Here is a 13,456-nt window from a genome sequence, read left to right as displayed (position 1 = left end):
TTTCAGCTGGTCAGGTAGAGTTATGCTGTTGTGGTTTAAACTGGAGATCTGAAACTGTGGCTGTGTGGTTTTGATAAGGGAGGTTTGATCAATATTTAGCATGATCCAGATTGTATTCTTGTAGGTTGCTTCATGCCTTCAAGAAGCAGATGCTTAAAGGGCAAGTGTTCTAACCCTTCAGTCATTTTGATTGCCCTTTTCCAGCACCCTTTCCAGTTCAAGAATATCTTTTTTAAAGATGAAGCAACTAGAAATGTGTAATGTGTTCCATACTTTAGCTTTATACAAGGGCATCACATGATGGGATGTTCAGTTCCCTTCCTAGCAGTTCCTAGCATGGAATTGCATTTTTACTGCTGTTGTACATTCAGTCATTCCCCCACCTCCATATTCTTTCCTGTCTAGCCACTGCCAGTTGTGACCTCATCAGTGTATACGTGAATTTACCATTTTATGCTCCTTTATTATTCAACACGTAGCTATTTACACTGAATGTCATTTGTCGTTCTTCTGCCAACTCAGATCAAAGAGATCCTCAGAGTTGGCTTGGGTTTCCACATTCTGAACAATTGTGTGTCATTTGCAAACGTGGCTCAAAGTTAAGTCCCAACTCCACAGTTTTGACTAACAATAACCAGTTACCAACCCATGAAATAATTAATCTTCCACGTGATTTCATCTCAAATCTCAAATAATTCCATAAAACTGGTGAGCTAGAACATCACAGTGTAGAAGCCATGTTGATTCTTCCTCAGTAGGATTTGTCCTTCTATGATTAAAAAAATGGGCTAGATCCTAACAAGGTGGAAGACTCTTCCACTGGTAGAAAAAGGAAAGACTATTTTATCAAATGTCCCCTTCCACTGCAAACCTTACTTCACTACTCATGTTGTTCCTAGAGTCCAACTGCCAGGGGTACAATTTTAGGGGGCAGAACAGGCTGAAAGAGGAAAGGAAGGTAGGAAAGCCCACTTCTGTTGGAGTCACTGCATTGATGGAAGTTCCCATTTTTTAGCAATGCTTTCTATGTATTTGTTTATTTAAGAGAGTTCTATGCTGCCTCTTCAAAGTCCTGTTTCATCAATGACTAATAGATTAACTGGCCTTAGGCTACAAGGAGGTTGAGAGGAGACATGATTGCTGTCTTTAAGTATCTGAATGATTGTCACTTAGAGGAGGTTGGGGAAAGGTTCCTGTTGGCAGCAGAAGATAGGACCTGCAGTATTGGATTTAAACTATGTGTAGAATAGTACTGACGAGATAGCAAGGAAAAATGTTCACATTCATAGTAAAGCAGTCAAATTGACTAACTAAGGCACTGGTTCTTAACCTAGGGGTTGCGACCCCATTTGGGGTCACCTGGCCCCTTCTTTGGGGTCCCCAGGTAGGTTGGCAGGCGGCGGGCGGCAGCAGAGCCATGGCAATGGCCGCCTCCATGCTGCCCGATTGTTCTGCGCCTGCATGCATGTGCCCGCTGCCACCGCATTTGGGGCAGTGAGGTAAGAGCAGTTGAAAACCGCTGGCCTAAGGGCTCCCCACCACTGGTAGTTTTCAAGCAGATGCTGGACAGATACTTATCCTGGATGTTTTAGGCTGATCCTGCATTGAGCAGGGGGTTGGACTAGATGTCCTGGTTGGACTAGATGTACTGTATGGCCCCTTCCAAGCCTCTTGTGGCGCAGAGTGGAAAGGCAGTCTGAAAGCTTTGCCCATGAGGCTGGGAGTTCAATCCCAGCAGCCGGCTCAAGGTTGACTCAGCCTTCCATCCTTCTGAGGTCAGTAAAACAAGTACCCAGCTTGCTGGGGGGTAAACGGTGATGACTGGGGAAGGCACTGGCAAACCACCGTGTATTGAGTCTGCCATGAAAACGCTAGAGGGCGTCACCCCATGGGTCAGACATGACTCGGTGCTTGCACAGGGGATACCTTTACCTTTACCTTTATGGCCCCTTCCAACTCTATGATTCTATTTTTGTGGCTCCCTTTTTTAAAAAATGGCATTAAGTTGTCCACTTTCCAATTATTTAATGACTTTCCACATTTCTAAGATCAATTTTCCTTTAAGATTTCTCAGGTGATTCATTTTTTTCAGCCCAAGAAATTGCCAAATTCTATCCTGTCTCCATTAGATGACCTGGAACATTCACATTATCCATCCCTCCCCCACAGGGATGAGTCACTCTAAATCAAATCCAGTTTCTGTTTGCTTCCCCTAGAAGAGAGTTAAATTGGTGCAAAACAAATCTTTTGGTATTAAGCACCAGCAGCTTAAATCCATTTGAGTTCTCCCATGCACAGTGTCATTTTTCCCCAAAGTTTTCGGTAGTTATTAAAATATCTAAGACACTTCTGACCTGCCTAACTGATCCTACAAGGACCCAAATAGGGGTCAAGGACTTCAGTTTTCCAACTTAGCAATGCATCTATTTATTTCAAGGACCTCACAATTACCTAATGTCACTATTACCAATGTGCACCATGATGATCAACTCCTTCACATATTATCTACATGGTACACGATGGCTGCAAGTTTTGCACTATGTAGAATTTAGGTCATCACGTCGTAAAAACTGCTATTACAAACCACTATATTCTTGTTAGAAGGCCAACTGCCTTAAGGGGCTAGCTACTAACTCTTACACAACATCAATCTCCTCCCTTAATATGGTGTATCCAAAGGAGTTAGGAGAATGAAGAAGTTTAAAGGGTGAACTAACTACAGTATCATAGTCACTGCTCTAGTTGACATGGAAAACACCTTGAGGGGGACACATCATTAGCTGGATGAAATGGAGTTTTAAAAAGTTTGTAAAGCATATGTAAGATATGAAAAGAACAAAGGGAAAGGTTTTGTGTTTCTTCCGTTAATCCTTGAAACAAGGAAGTTCTGACGCTTAGGAAAAACAAATATAAAAAGCTCTATGAAGTGGCTTTGAAATGGGCAGTCTAAAGATAGTCTGCTAAATCTTGAACTACTGTCATTAATGGGATGGGGAACTATCCATAATGTTGAAATACAAGCACTATTCAATTTTTTACTCATTTAAGGCAAACAAGAGGTTTAATACTGCATCACTAATAAGTTCATAAAATGGATATCACTCATACATGCAGAGTGAACCATAATAAACTGTGCTTTCTGGGGCACAGTTTTATGGTTTTGCTTGGAAGTGTACCAAATGCTGGCTAGGTTAATAGTTTATCATTGTACTCTAATGGGAAATACTCTACCGGAAGCAATATGCTAGTTCTGCATCCTTTGGTAGAAAAGATAAGCTTCCCATTTAAATGTTCAAAATGATGCCGAAACATATTTCAATAGATTGCCAATAGGAAAGTCAACTCATTAGAAGAAGCAATACTTGCTTCAAACTTTGTACATAGTTTATAATATGGAACATTTGGGAAACTGGTTTCTTAAATATTATACTATGCGTTGAAAATATTCAGAGCACATCTGACACCCTCATAAAGTAGAGCATGCTTAATTCTGTTTGAACAAGGCAATCGTGAAAAGTATAACCACACAAGATTATCTAAGGGTATGTTAATGAGAACAGGAATGATCGAAATAAATTCTTTCACTCTGGCATAAATTCGGATAATCATTAAAAAGCTTATAGAGGATACCACAGATATATTACAAGACTAATACAGCCTATACAAGCCCATATTTCCCCCAACACTATTTATTGTTGGGTCTGCAGGCATTTCTAGGGGAAAGTAAGACAGATGAAATTATTTTGCTCTACAGCACCCTATTCAACTCTACAAATGCTCCCTCCATGCATTTTCAAATACTTTCACCTATTCGGGCTTCAAAATTTAAAGTGGGAAAGTTAGAATGGGTCTGTAGATGGGCGCTCAACAGCATCAAGCAATTCCAACCAAATTACATGGAACATAAAAATTGTATGTAAATTGAAACAAAATTCAAGGGGCATGGTAGTTCTAAGAGCACTCCTCCATATAAGCAAGAAAACAGCCTATACCCACTTCTTGAGGGAAAAGCAAAGATTGGCTCTAGGAGGTAACCCCCCCCCCGAATGATAAAACCTAACCATCAATCTCACTAGCACTTGTGGGCGTGCAATATACTTTTGCATATACAAAGCACAGAACCTGTTGTGTTCCCTCTCACAGGTCCATACAATACCTAGGGCTTCTCTCAACATACATTATTTCTGGTACTAGTAGCTGTATTTAACTAGTATTTTGTATTTTAAATATATTCATTCCTATGAAGTGTTGCCACAAAGACCGTTTATGCACTGAGGACTTCATTGCCGCAGCTCCCGTGCAGGAGCAGGCGGATGAGGTGCATCAGGCCAAATGCTCCTCAATGTGGGTGCAGGAAGAGGTGGGACAACCTGCCATGACTAAAACTCCAGCCTGCAGCCTGGCATGAAATCTCCAGTGCATAAACGGTCAAAATGAGGCAAAACCATGACAAGATTTTGATTGTCTTACATGTACCTTTACTTAGGAAAATCTAAACACATTCTAGATTTGTTAATGATAATTCAGCTATACCTGAAATAATTCACTTTAATTTGCTCAACAATTCTAGCTAGATCAGTCCACAAGATCAATAGGTTTGACCCACTAGAGTTTTTACATGGGCAGAAGGATTTCTGCCTGAGGAGCATGACTTTCTTAGCTCCTCCCTCCTACCACAGCTCCAAATGGCCCTCTGGAGGGGAGAAGTAAAGAAGCTGTGCTCCACAGCCAATAAGCTCCAATGGATCCAACACTTTGTTATTTCACAAAAGCAGAATAGAGAACTTATTCCGAGCAACATTCAAATACTCCTCTTGAGTTTTTGCTCAAATTTTCTGGAAGCAAATGTATAGCAAAATTCATGTTCAGCCTTTGTTAGCAAATAACACTCAAACAAGAACTCAAGTTAAGGCAGACAGACAAGCTACATGATTCTTTTTCCTTTCCTCTTTTCTCCCCCTTTTGGCTTGGAGCATTTCCGATCTGACAAACAACCTTTCATTGATCTGCCTGCAGAATATGCTAAAGCATACCTCCATTCCAGGGGTGTTATATTTTCTAAAGCATCACATTACGCAAAATATGCCATGAGAATTATTTTATGGCTTTACTTTCTTTTTTCCAAAGAGAGTTGAAAATAGCACTGCATTACTCACTGGCTAGTTTTCCATGAAATATCAGCTTATTTAAACCCAGTTTTCTTACAGTAACTATTGGCGAGAAAGCCTTGTATATATCCATGTAGAATTTTGAACAGCTAGGTCACCCAGACAGGGGGAAAACACCGTATTTTAAAAGTTATACTGTATTTCTTATAGAATATAAAGGTCCTAAAATTGCTGCAGTATATGCAATGATACAACGCGCAATCCAGCATGAACTATTTCATATACCATGGACACAGCAGTATTCTTGCACAACTCTGATTTATTTTAAAAGAGGCATATAACCAAGATCTATGTAGTTCTTACCCTGCAGCTTCTTGATTCTCACAGATTCATGTCCTTATCGGAAATCTGCAATAAACACAAGTCTTCAAAAAGACCATCATACGTAACCAAAGTTGCTACATTTACTTTTAATGTGTTATTAGAAAAAAATGCAACCGAACTCATTGAAACAACGCCACAAAAGAACATACAGCATTTTATTTATACATTTACTATTTTTGTCTATTTTATTTGCCTTCCAGCAGTCCCAAGAGCACTGCATCAGCTTCCAGTAAAGTTGTATCTGTTTTTGCTCCCAAGAATCTAGACGAGAGTTCAAGGTCAATCAGTCTCAGGCGGACTTTGGCTCCCCTCTGGTATTTCCTAGGGAAAAGGGGGAAACAGTTGTTAGCACTATGCACACTTTCATCTCATATCTAATATTTTAAACCTGGCAATAGCTTATACCATGTCCTTCACAATAATAGTCATTCAATAAGATACTTTAAGACAGGGGTAGTCAACCTGTGGTCCTCCAGATGTCCTCCAGATGGCTCATGGGAATTGCAGCCCATGAACATCTGGAGGACCACAGCGGTAAAAAAGGCAAATGCCATTTTGGACTGTATCAACAGGAGCATCACATCAAAATCACAAGATGTCATAGTCCCATTGTATACGGCATTGTTCAGACCACACCTGGAGTACTGTGTGCAGTTCTGGAGGCCTCACTTCAAGAAGGACGTGGATAAAATTGAAAGGGTACAGAGGAGAGCGACGAGGATGATCTGGGGCCAAGGGACCAAACCCTATGAAGATAGGTTGAGGGACTTGGGAATGTTCAGCCTGGAGAAAAGGAGGTTGAGAGGGGACATGATAGCCCTCTAAGTATTTGAAAGATTGTCACTTGGAGGAGGGCAGGATGTTGTTCCCATTAGCTGCAGAGGAAAGGACACGTAGTAATGGGTTTAAACTACAAGTACAATGATATAGGCTAGATATCAGGAAAAAAAATTTCACAGTCAGAGTAATTCAGCAGTGGAATAGGCTGCCTAAGGAGGTGGTGAACTCCCCCACACTGGCAGTCTTCAAGTAAAGGTTGGATACACACTTTTCTTGGATGCTTTAGGATGCTTTGGGCTGATCCTGCGTTGAGCAGGGGGTTGGACTAGATGGCCTGTATGGTCCCTTCCAACTCTATGATTCTATGAAAGAAAGAAAACTTAACTCCCTGTGCCCTAGGGCAGGGTAGTCCTGTGGTCCTCCAGATGTTTGTGGACTACAATTCCCATGAGCCCCTGCAAACGCTGGCAGAGGCTCATGGGAATTGTAGTCCATGGACATCTGGAGGACCATAGGTTGACTACCCCTGCCCTAAGGGACATGTTTTTTTGTCTTGTTTCAAAACCGCATTGTGCAAGGCAAAATACTTTTGAAACTAAGGGGAGTTTCAAAAGCAGTTTGTGTAATGGTGTCAGTATCCATACAAAGTAAAAACAGATCAACTGGGCTGGAGTAAGCCTAAGTAATGGCTTTGGAACTCAGCCACTGTTTCCACATTTCCTGCTGCTGTATGTGGTCTGGCTCTAATGCAGTATAAGGGAATCACTTAGCTTCCTGGCTGTTGCAACATGAATTCTAGCTTATAAACTTAATTTCAGTTACTACATCCTGATATGCAAAGTTGTGTGCCCTTTGCTATACACTATCATGTATCAAAGCAATCAGCTGGGTAGACTAAGTATCACTATAGATGTAAACTCCTCTGCCAACCTGGACTCTGTAAAATTGACTATCAAAAATCGCCTGTGTTTTAAAAGAACAGTTTCTATCACACTCACCATTAATGTCTGCATCACATTAGTAATAAGAAAGCCATGAATTTATATTAAATCTTAGCTACTGCTCAGTAAAATTTCAGCACAACCTCCAAGTATTTTAATCATACATAATCCAATTATTAAGAAAACAGTATCTATGGTCACGGCCACACCTTCTTACAAAGGCATTCCATGGAACACCACCCTGAAGTGGTTCACATCAGTGCCCATTTGTGCACAAACTGAACTACTTGCTTTTGTGAACAATATTCCCTGAAGCTAGAAACACCCAGATAAAAAGATCAATGGAAAGAGCTCAGAAAGTGGAAACATGAATACTACTTGCAGAAGTTTCCCATCAAACAAGCTTTTAGGAACACAAGCATACAATAAGTTGCTGCAGGAAAGCAATTCATACATAAAAACCCTTCATTCTTTTTACAGATACTACAAATAATTGATCCTTACAATTGACCTACACAGCACTAAGTCTTAGAAGAACAGCTTTTAAATAGGATTCATATCCATTTGTTATTTTCATACATGCAGTTCTGTTCTAAAAAGCCTCAAGTGGAAAGGTTTTAATTTTTAAAGGGCTTACTTTCTTTTAGACAGCAGCACTGAAGGCTGCATCCAGTGGATTTTATTAAAGCTACTTATATGTTTCATCTTAATCATCACCATTTTAAAATACCTGTTGACTATAACTTAAAAACATAAAAGATACCACAAAGGCAACTCTAATTTGCATAACAACATTTGGGTGATTAGCCATATTGGCCTGAAGCAGCAGAACAAAGTGTGAGTCCAGTAGCACCTTTGACTCCACCAATGTTTCATTCAAGGTATAGGATTTCTATGTATCCAAAGAAGTGGATGTGCACAGAAAGTTTATACCTTGATTAAAACTTTGTTGGTCTTAAAGGTGCCACTGGACTCACACTTTTTTGCACAACAGCAATGAGTTAAGGAATGAAAATCAGTGTGATGTGAATTAACCCAGACAGAAGTGGAAAGATACAGGTTCAAATTCCCCTTCTATAAAGAAGCACACTCGACCACACCAGGCTAATGGCTCTGCAAAACGATGATGTAAGCTAACAATGGTTAGTGAGATTATCCATAGGCAGGCTAATAAAGCTACACTGAACCAGGATCTGAATACCGTTTAAAACTGGTTTACTAAGCACAGTATGTCTCTGTGACAGACTGCACTTTTAAAAAGTTTAGATGTGTTGTACAAACAACTGATGGATTGTGAAGGGTTAATTCTTCACAGAAGCCAGAGAACCTTGACCGACAGGCTGTTCCAAGAGATCTGATTGGTCAGCATCAGCCAAGCCGAGGTGGAGAATTTATTAAGAATTCAGCCCTGACTGAGAACAGTATAACACTAATAGGAGAAATGAGGAAAGTTGGCAAGGATTAGTAGGTAGTTAGACAGAGACTCCCATTCAGACTTTAAAAAGGGGATAGCTCTTCAAGCAAGAGGAGAATCTAGCAAGCAGGGAATTAGCTTTGAGGAACCCCCTGTCTGGTGTGGTCAGAAACTGCCTTTAGAGACCTTAAGTTAAAACCTCAAGTACTGGTATTTCAGGAAGAGTTTGGCTATTCAAAAGAGTGTATCAGCCTTCTGAAAACCAAAAGAGTTACGGAATATATTTATATTTGGATTTTTTTATACTGCCGCTCTTCCAGTGGTCTTGCAGCAGTTCACACGATAAACGGTAAAATACAATAAAATACTCAAAGAAAGTATCCAGAAGCATTTGGGGAAAACTCTGGAAAGTTCCATGTCTGAGTGACCTTTGACTTGGTGCTATTCTGAGTGACCAGTGACAGTGGCTATCTATCTACTGGGAGAGGAGAGGAAACAACTTAACATTTACTGGGTTTCACTAGATAGCCACAGCAACATGGAACTCTCCAAACCTCCCCAGATTTAGATGACAGACAGTAGTTGCAGTAGGGTAGTTGACACATATGTAGCACCAGGAAAAAAAAAACCCTTGAAAGCCCAGGCGTGCCTGATAGTCAAATCTTAGAAGCTAAGCAGAGGAAAAAGGCCTTGGTTAGTAAAGTCAAAATCAAACTTTATTGCACTAGGCCATAGGCTAGTTAGTATGTGGATGGGAAACCTCCAAGAAGACCTAGGGTCATGATGCAGAGACAGGCAATGGCAACTCACCTCTGAACATCTCTTGCTTGGCCTCTAGACAACCCTACAATTGTAGGATCTCCTGGCTATAGTACACAGGCACCATATGATAAATCGTAATGACCTGGAAAAAAGATTCTTATACCAAGGGTGTTTCTGGATTTTACTTTTGTTTAGAATGGGCTTAGGGAACGGTGAGGGGGAAAAAATGAACGGAAGATGCATGAACATGCCATTCAATAGGAGTAATTTGGAAAGTCATAATCAGGGAACTAACAATGAAACTTTCAATAGCAGGCTTGCATACAGCCATTCACCTGGCAAAGGAATCACATTTATGTGATCAACAGACACATTTTCATATTGAAAGAGCTGTTTTCCTTACTTTTCCCATTCAAGTCATCAAGTATTTAGCATTTATAAGCAGGTGGGCTACTGACTTTCATAAGCCTATCTGCAAGTGCTGTAATAGATGTGCAATTTTCAGAACTGTTAATATTGTCATTACTATATGAAAATGACACCAGTTATTCTTCCTACATGCTTAAAAATTATGCTTCAGTATTTTCTAATATTCTAAAATTATTCAAGTTGAAGACAAAACTCTAAATGTTTATTCATTTAGTCCCCAATGGGGACCCAAGGCAACTTACATTGTTTTCTTCTCTTTCATCTTATGCTCACAACAACCCTATGAGGTAGATTAGGATGACCAGACAACTTGCACAGCAGAGTGGAGATCCAAACATGGGTCTCCCAAATCCTGCTTTGACTTTCTAATAGCTACACCACACTGGGTCTTAAAACAGGCTGCATGGAAGCAATTTGTTATTATAGTTGTACATTTTAAAAAATTAGGAAATGTCTGCACAGCTACAAGAAGTGAGAAATATTATCTTTTAACATTTGACTAGCAGGCAGATTACACTAAGCGTATCATGCATTTTGAAGTTCAGGTCTTTTTTCTAGTTGAGCTGTTTCTTCTTTCAGCCACATTCTCCTCTGAGTAATTTTTGTGATGGCCAGGGCTAAACAAGTCTTAGCTTTTGCCCTAATGACTCTTTTCTACTATGTACCAAAAGGAGTCTGCTTGTCTGAACAGTATAGGAAGACAGCAATTAAACTTGGTTTTGCATTTCTGCAAGAGTGCACAATTTAAAAGCTTTCTGCTTTCGAGAGGTGGGGGGAGTGTTTGACATCTTTCCTAAGACATTCTTTAACATGTGCCACAGTTCCCTCTTGTTCTCATACTCAGAGAGGGAATTCACTCTGGTGAGACTTGGGGACAATAAATGCAAAGTACATGGAGGTTAAGGACTCCTTCATAAGTTTGTGTGTGGGTACACACTACAAAAAGCTTCCCAAGGGCTAGGGCTTCTTAGTGAGGAAATGCACGGTTTCCCCCTAATTAACATGTGAAGTGGCTTCATGTTTAGGAATGAAACATACCACAAATGCACCAAAGATCCCATTAGCAATTGGCAAAAAAAAAAAAAAAGCTTGCTATTGCTGGGAGCCAATGACATTTCAAAATTTCTTTTAACACTTTTCCAGCTGGCTATGGCTTAGTGGCAGAACACACACCTTGCTTATGGCTGATGGATAAGCTTCCCCTATCAAGCATGTCCAAACAGTGGCATGCCATACTGCTCTGCTCAGCGTGAAGGTTCTCCACCCAATGCTGCTCAGGCTGACAATGGGGGACAAAGCGATGGATATGATTTATGCCCATTATCACTACTTGGTCCCCTGTCCTAAGAGCTGCAGCTTCGCTAGTTCTCAGTGTGGTTCAGCCAAGCACCTCCATGTTTGCCAGTACACCGGCATCTTTACAGGCGTTTGTAAGCTGCTTTGAGACTCCTTCGAATAGAGAAAAGCGGCAATAAGAACCAACTCTTCTTCTACAAGCAGATATGGATTTCTACTGACACTCAGCCCCAAATGATTGGAGTCTGCTGTAGAGGTCGGAAGTTGAATTCTTTGCTTCTTCAGTCTAAAAGCTCTCAAGTATTCGGTGTGGGTGGGAAAGACCACTCTCTGCCTGAAACAGTGGAGAGGTTTTGCCAAGCAGAGTGGACTACATACATGCATATTATGCCTCCAACATAGATGACTTCCGGGATACTGAAATAACTCATAATCAGAACTAAAGGCCATCTTTCATATTTTAAATCTCTTAAAATGGAACCAAAACAAAATATCTTCAAAAAACAAATATGCACCTTATGTCTCAGTTTCACCCACAACAATTACAGTTTGATCTATTAATCAACATTTAGTTGAATAATGTACTTAAAATTCCTTGACTGTATCTATTTCTTTATAAGAGTACAGTAGTATCATGAATGGTATTTTTTACATTATAGTTAACTGTGCTTCCTTTCTGGGTAGTTACAGACCAGAAGCTGCATATAGCTATGGTTTAAAAATCACTTCAATTTCTTAAAAATATGTTCCAAGGAAAATAAAGTCTTTCAACAAATTTTAAAAATCACGATGCTGTTCTTGAGCTATAATCTAATAGTGCCACCTTTTTAAAGACATACGCCTTCCACCTCCCCACCGCCCCTTCTATGTGACACAGCCTCTTCCCCTTGAGACAGATATACATTCCCTTTCAAATCAAAGATAAAAACCGTAACCTTTTCATTATGGCACAATGCAGAAGAATTTGACAACCAGAACTCAGAAAAGGTAACTCCTGTCATCAAGAAACTTGTATCACACATAGTTATGCCATAATATAACAGTCTATGCCAGTCACCTTTCAAGGCAGTTAATACAGACTTTATCTAATTTGAGAGGAATCATCATCTCAAAAGGACAGGTGCGATCTGGTTTTTGCTTCTAGAATGGCTGAAAAACAAACACTTTGAGAGATTTGTTGCTTAAGTTACTTTATATCTGAAAAAAGAATTATTTTTAAAAAGGATTTAGAATTTATTTAGGCAACTGAATTTTCTATAGCTGCAAATGGTGTTGCAGTGAACCAGTATTATCTAAAGAACTTTACTGTACATTATTTTTATATTACAAGTCTATACTGTTATTTGATACAGGTAACATGTGCAACAGGATTACTATGTTCACAAGAATTTATTTGACAAAGTACTGAAAAATATGTATACAATCAAATTAACGGTACTCTAATTTTCCAGCATTGTAAACCTCCCACATTTCGTGGGTATGTCTATCAAACACGAGGAACGGGGGAGGGGGGTACTGTCACATATCACAACAGAACTCTTCTCCCCTCTCCCCAAGATTCTAGAGAGCAAAGGGCAGAGTACTGAAAAGTAATTATGTTGAACTTACAGCAGCCTGTTCTCAGAAACAAATACAATTTTCTCAGTGCATGTTCTGTGAAACCAGAAATCTTCTTTTATCATTCACTTGAGATTACTTCATAAGAATATCATAAGAAACCTTTCAACTATTTACCACTATGAATGTGGAATAAAGCACAACTGCAGTATCAAGTAGTAAAGAAAACACAGTTTGACTATTTACGCACTGGGAACTTCACTGCCCCAGCTCCCGTGCAGGAGCACAAATCGGGGGAGGATGAGGCACATTGGGCCAAATGCTCCCCCATGTGGGTGCAGGAAGAGGTGGGGCAATCTGCCCCGACTAAAACTCCAGCCTGCAGCCTGGCATGAAACTTCCAGTGCATAAACGGTCTTTCAGAACTGCGGCACCTTTAAGACCAACAAAGCTTTACTCAAGGCTTTTGTATGCATGCACACCTCTTCATATACAAATACTAGTAGTAAAGAGGTAAGGTGCTCTTCTAAGATGATCTTTAACATTTCATACAGTAATCTATTCTTAAAATAGCTGTCACTTATATTAGTCTATTTCAAAGGTTAATACAAGTCCCATTTTGAGAAATCATAAATTTACTTAGATGACAACCTTGGAGAAAAAAGGCACAGTGTCTTAGTTCATCATCTGATGAGGGAAGTCTGTGTTCTGCAACATAATTGAAGACCACTGAGAAGTTGAGAATGAGCAAATATGTTCCGAAATATTTCTCCCTGTTGAATTTC

General features: G+C 39.9%; 1 protein-coding gene across 1 annotated transcript in view; it reads right to left on the bottom strand.

Moving 5' to 3' along the window:
• Positions 1–5,559: 5,559 nt before the first annotated feature.
• The window catches only part of LOC143844648 (tumor protein D52-like), a 76,473-nt gene continuing 68,576 nt past the window's right edge, over positions 5,560–13,456 (bottom strand). The window contains exon 7 of the mRNA XM_077352070.1: positions 5,560–5,813. Within this exon, the coding sequence (XP_077208185.1) occupies positions 5,678–5,813 (136 nt within the window). The 3' untranslated portion in view covers positions 5,560–5,677. The remainder of the gene's footprint in view (positions 5,814–13,456) is intronic.

The sequence above is a fragment of the Paroedura picta genome, chromosome 9 (assembly GCF_049243985.1).
Source record: "Paroedura picta isolate Pp20150507F chromosome 9, Ppicta_v3.0, whole genome shotgun sequence".
NCBI classification, from domain to species: Eukaryota; Metazoa; Chordata; class Lepidosauria; order Squamata; family Gekkonidae; genus Paroedura; species Paroedura picta.
This window is presented reverse-complemented; position numbering and strand designations above follow the sequence as displayed.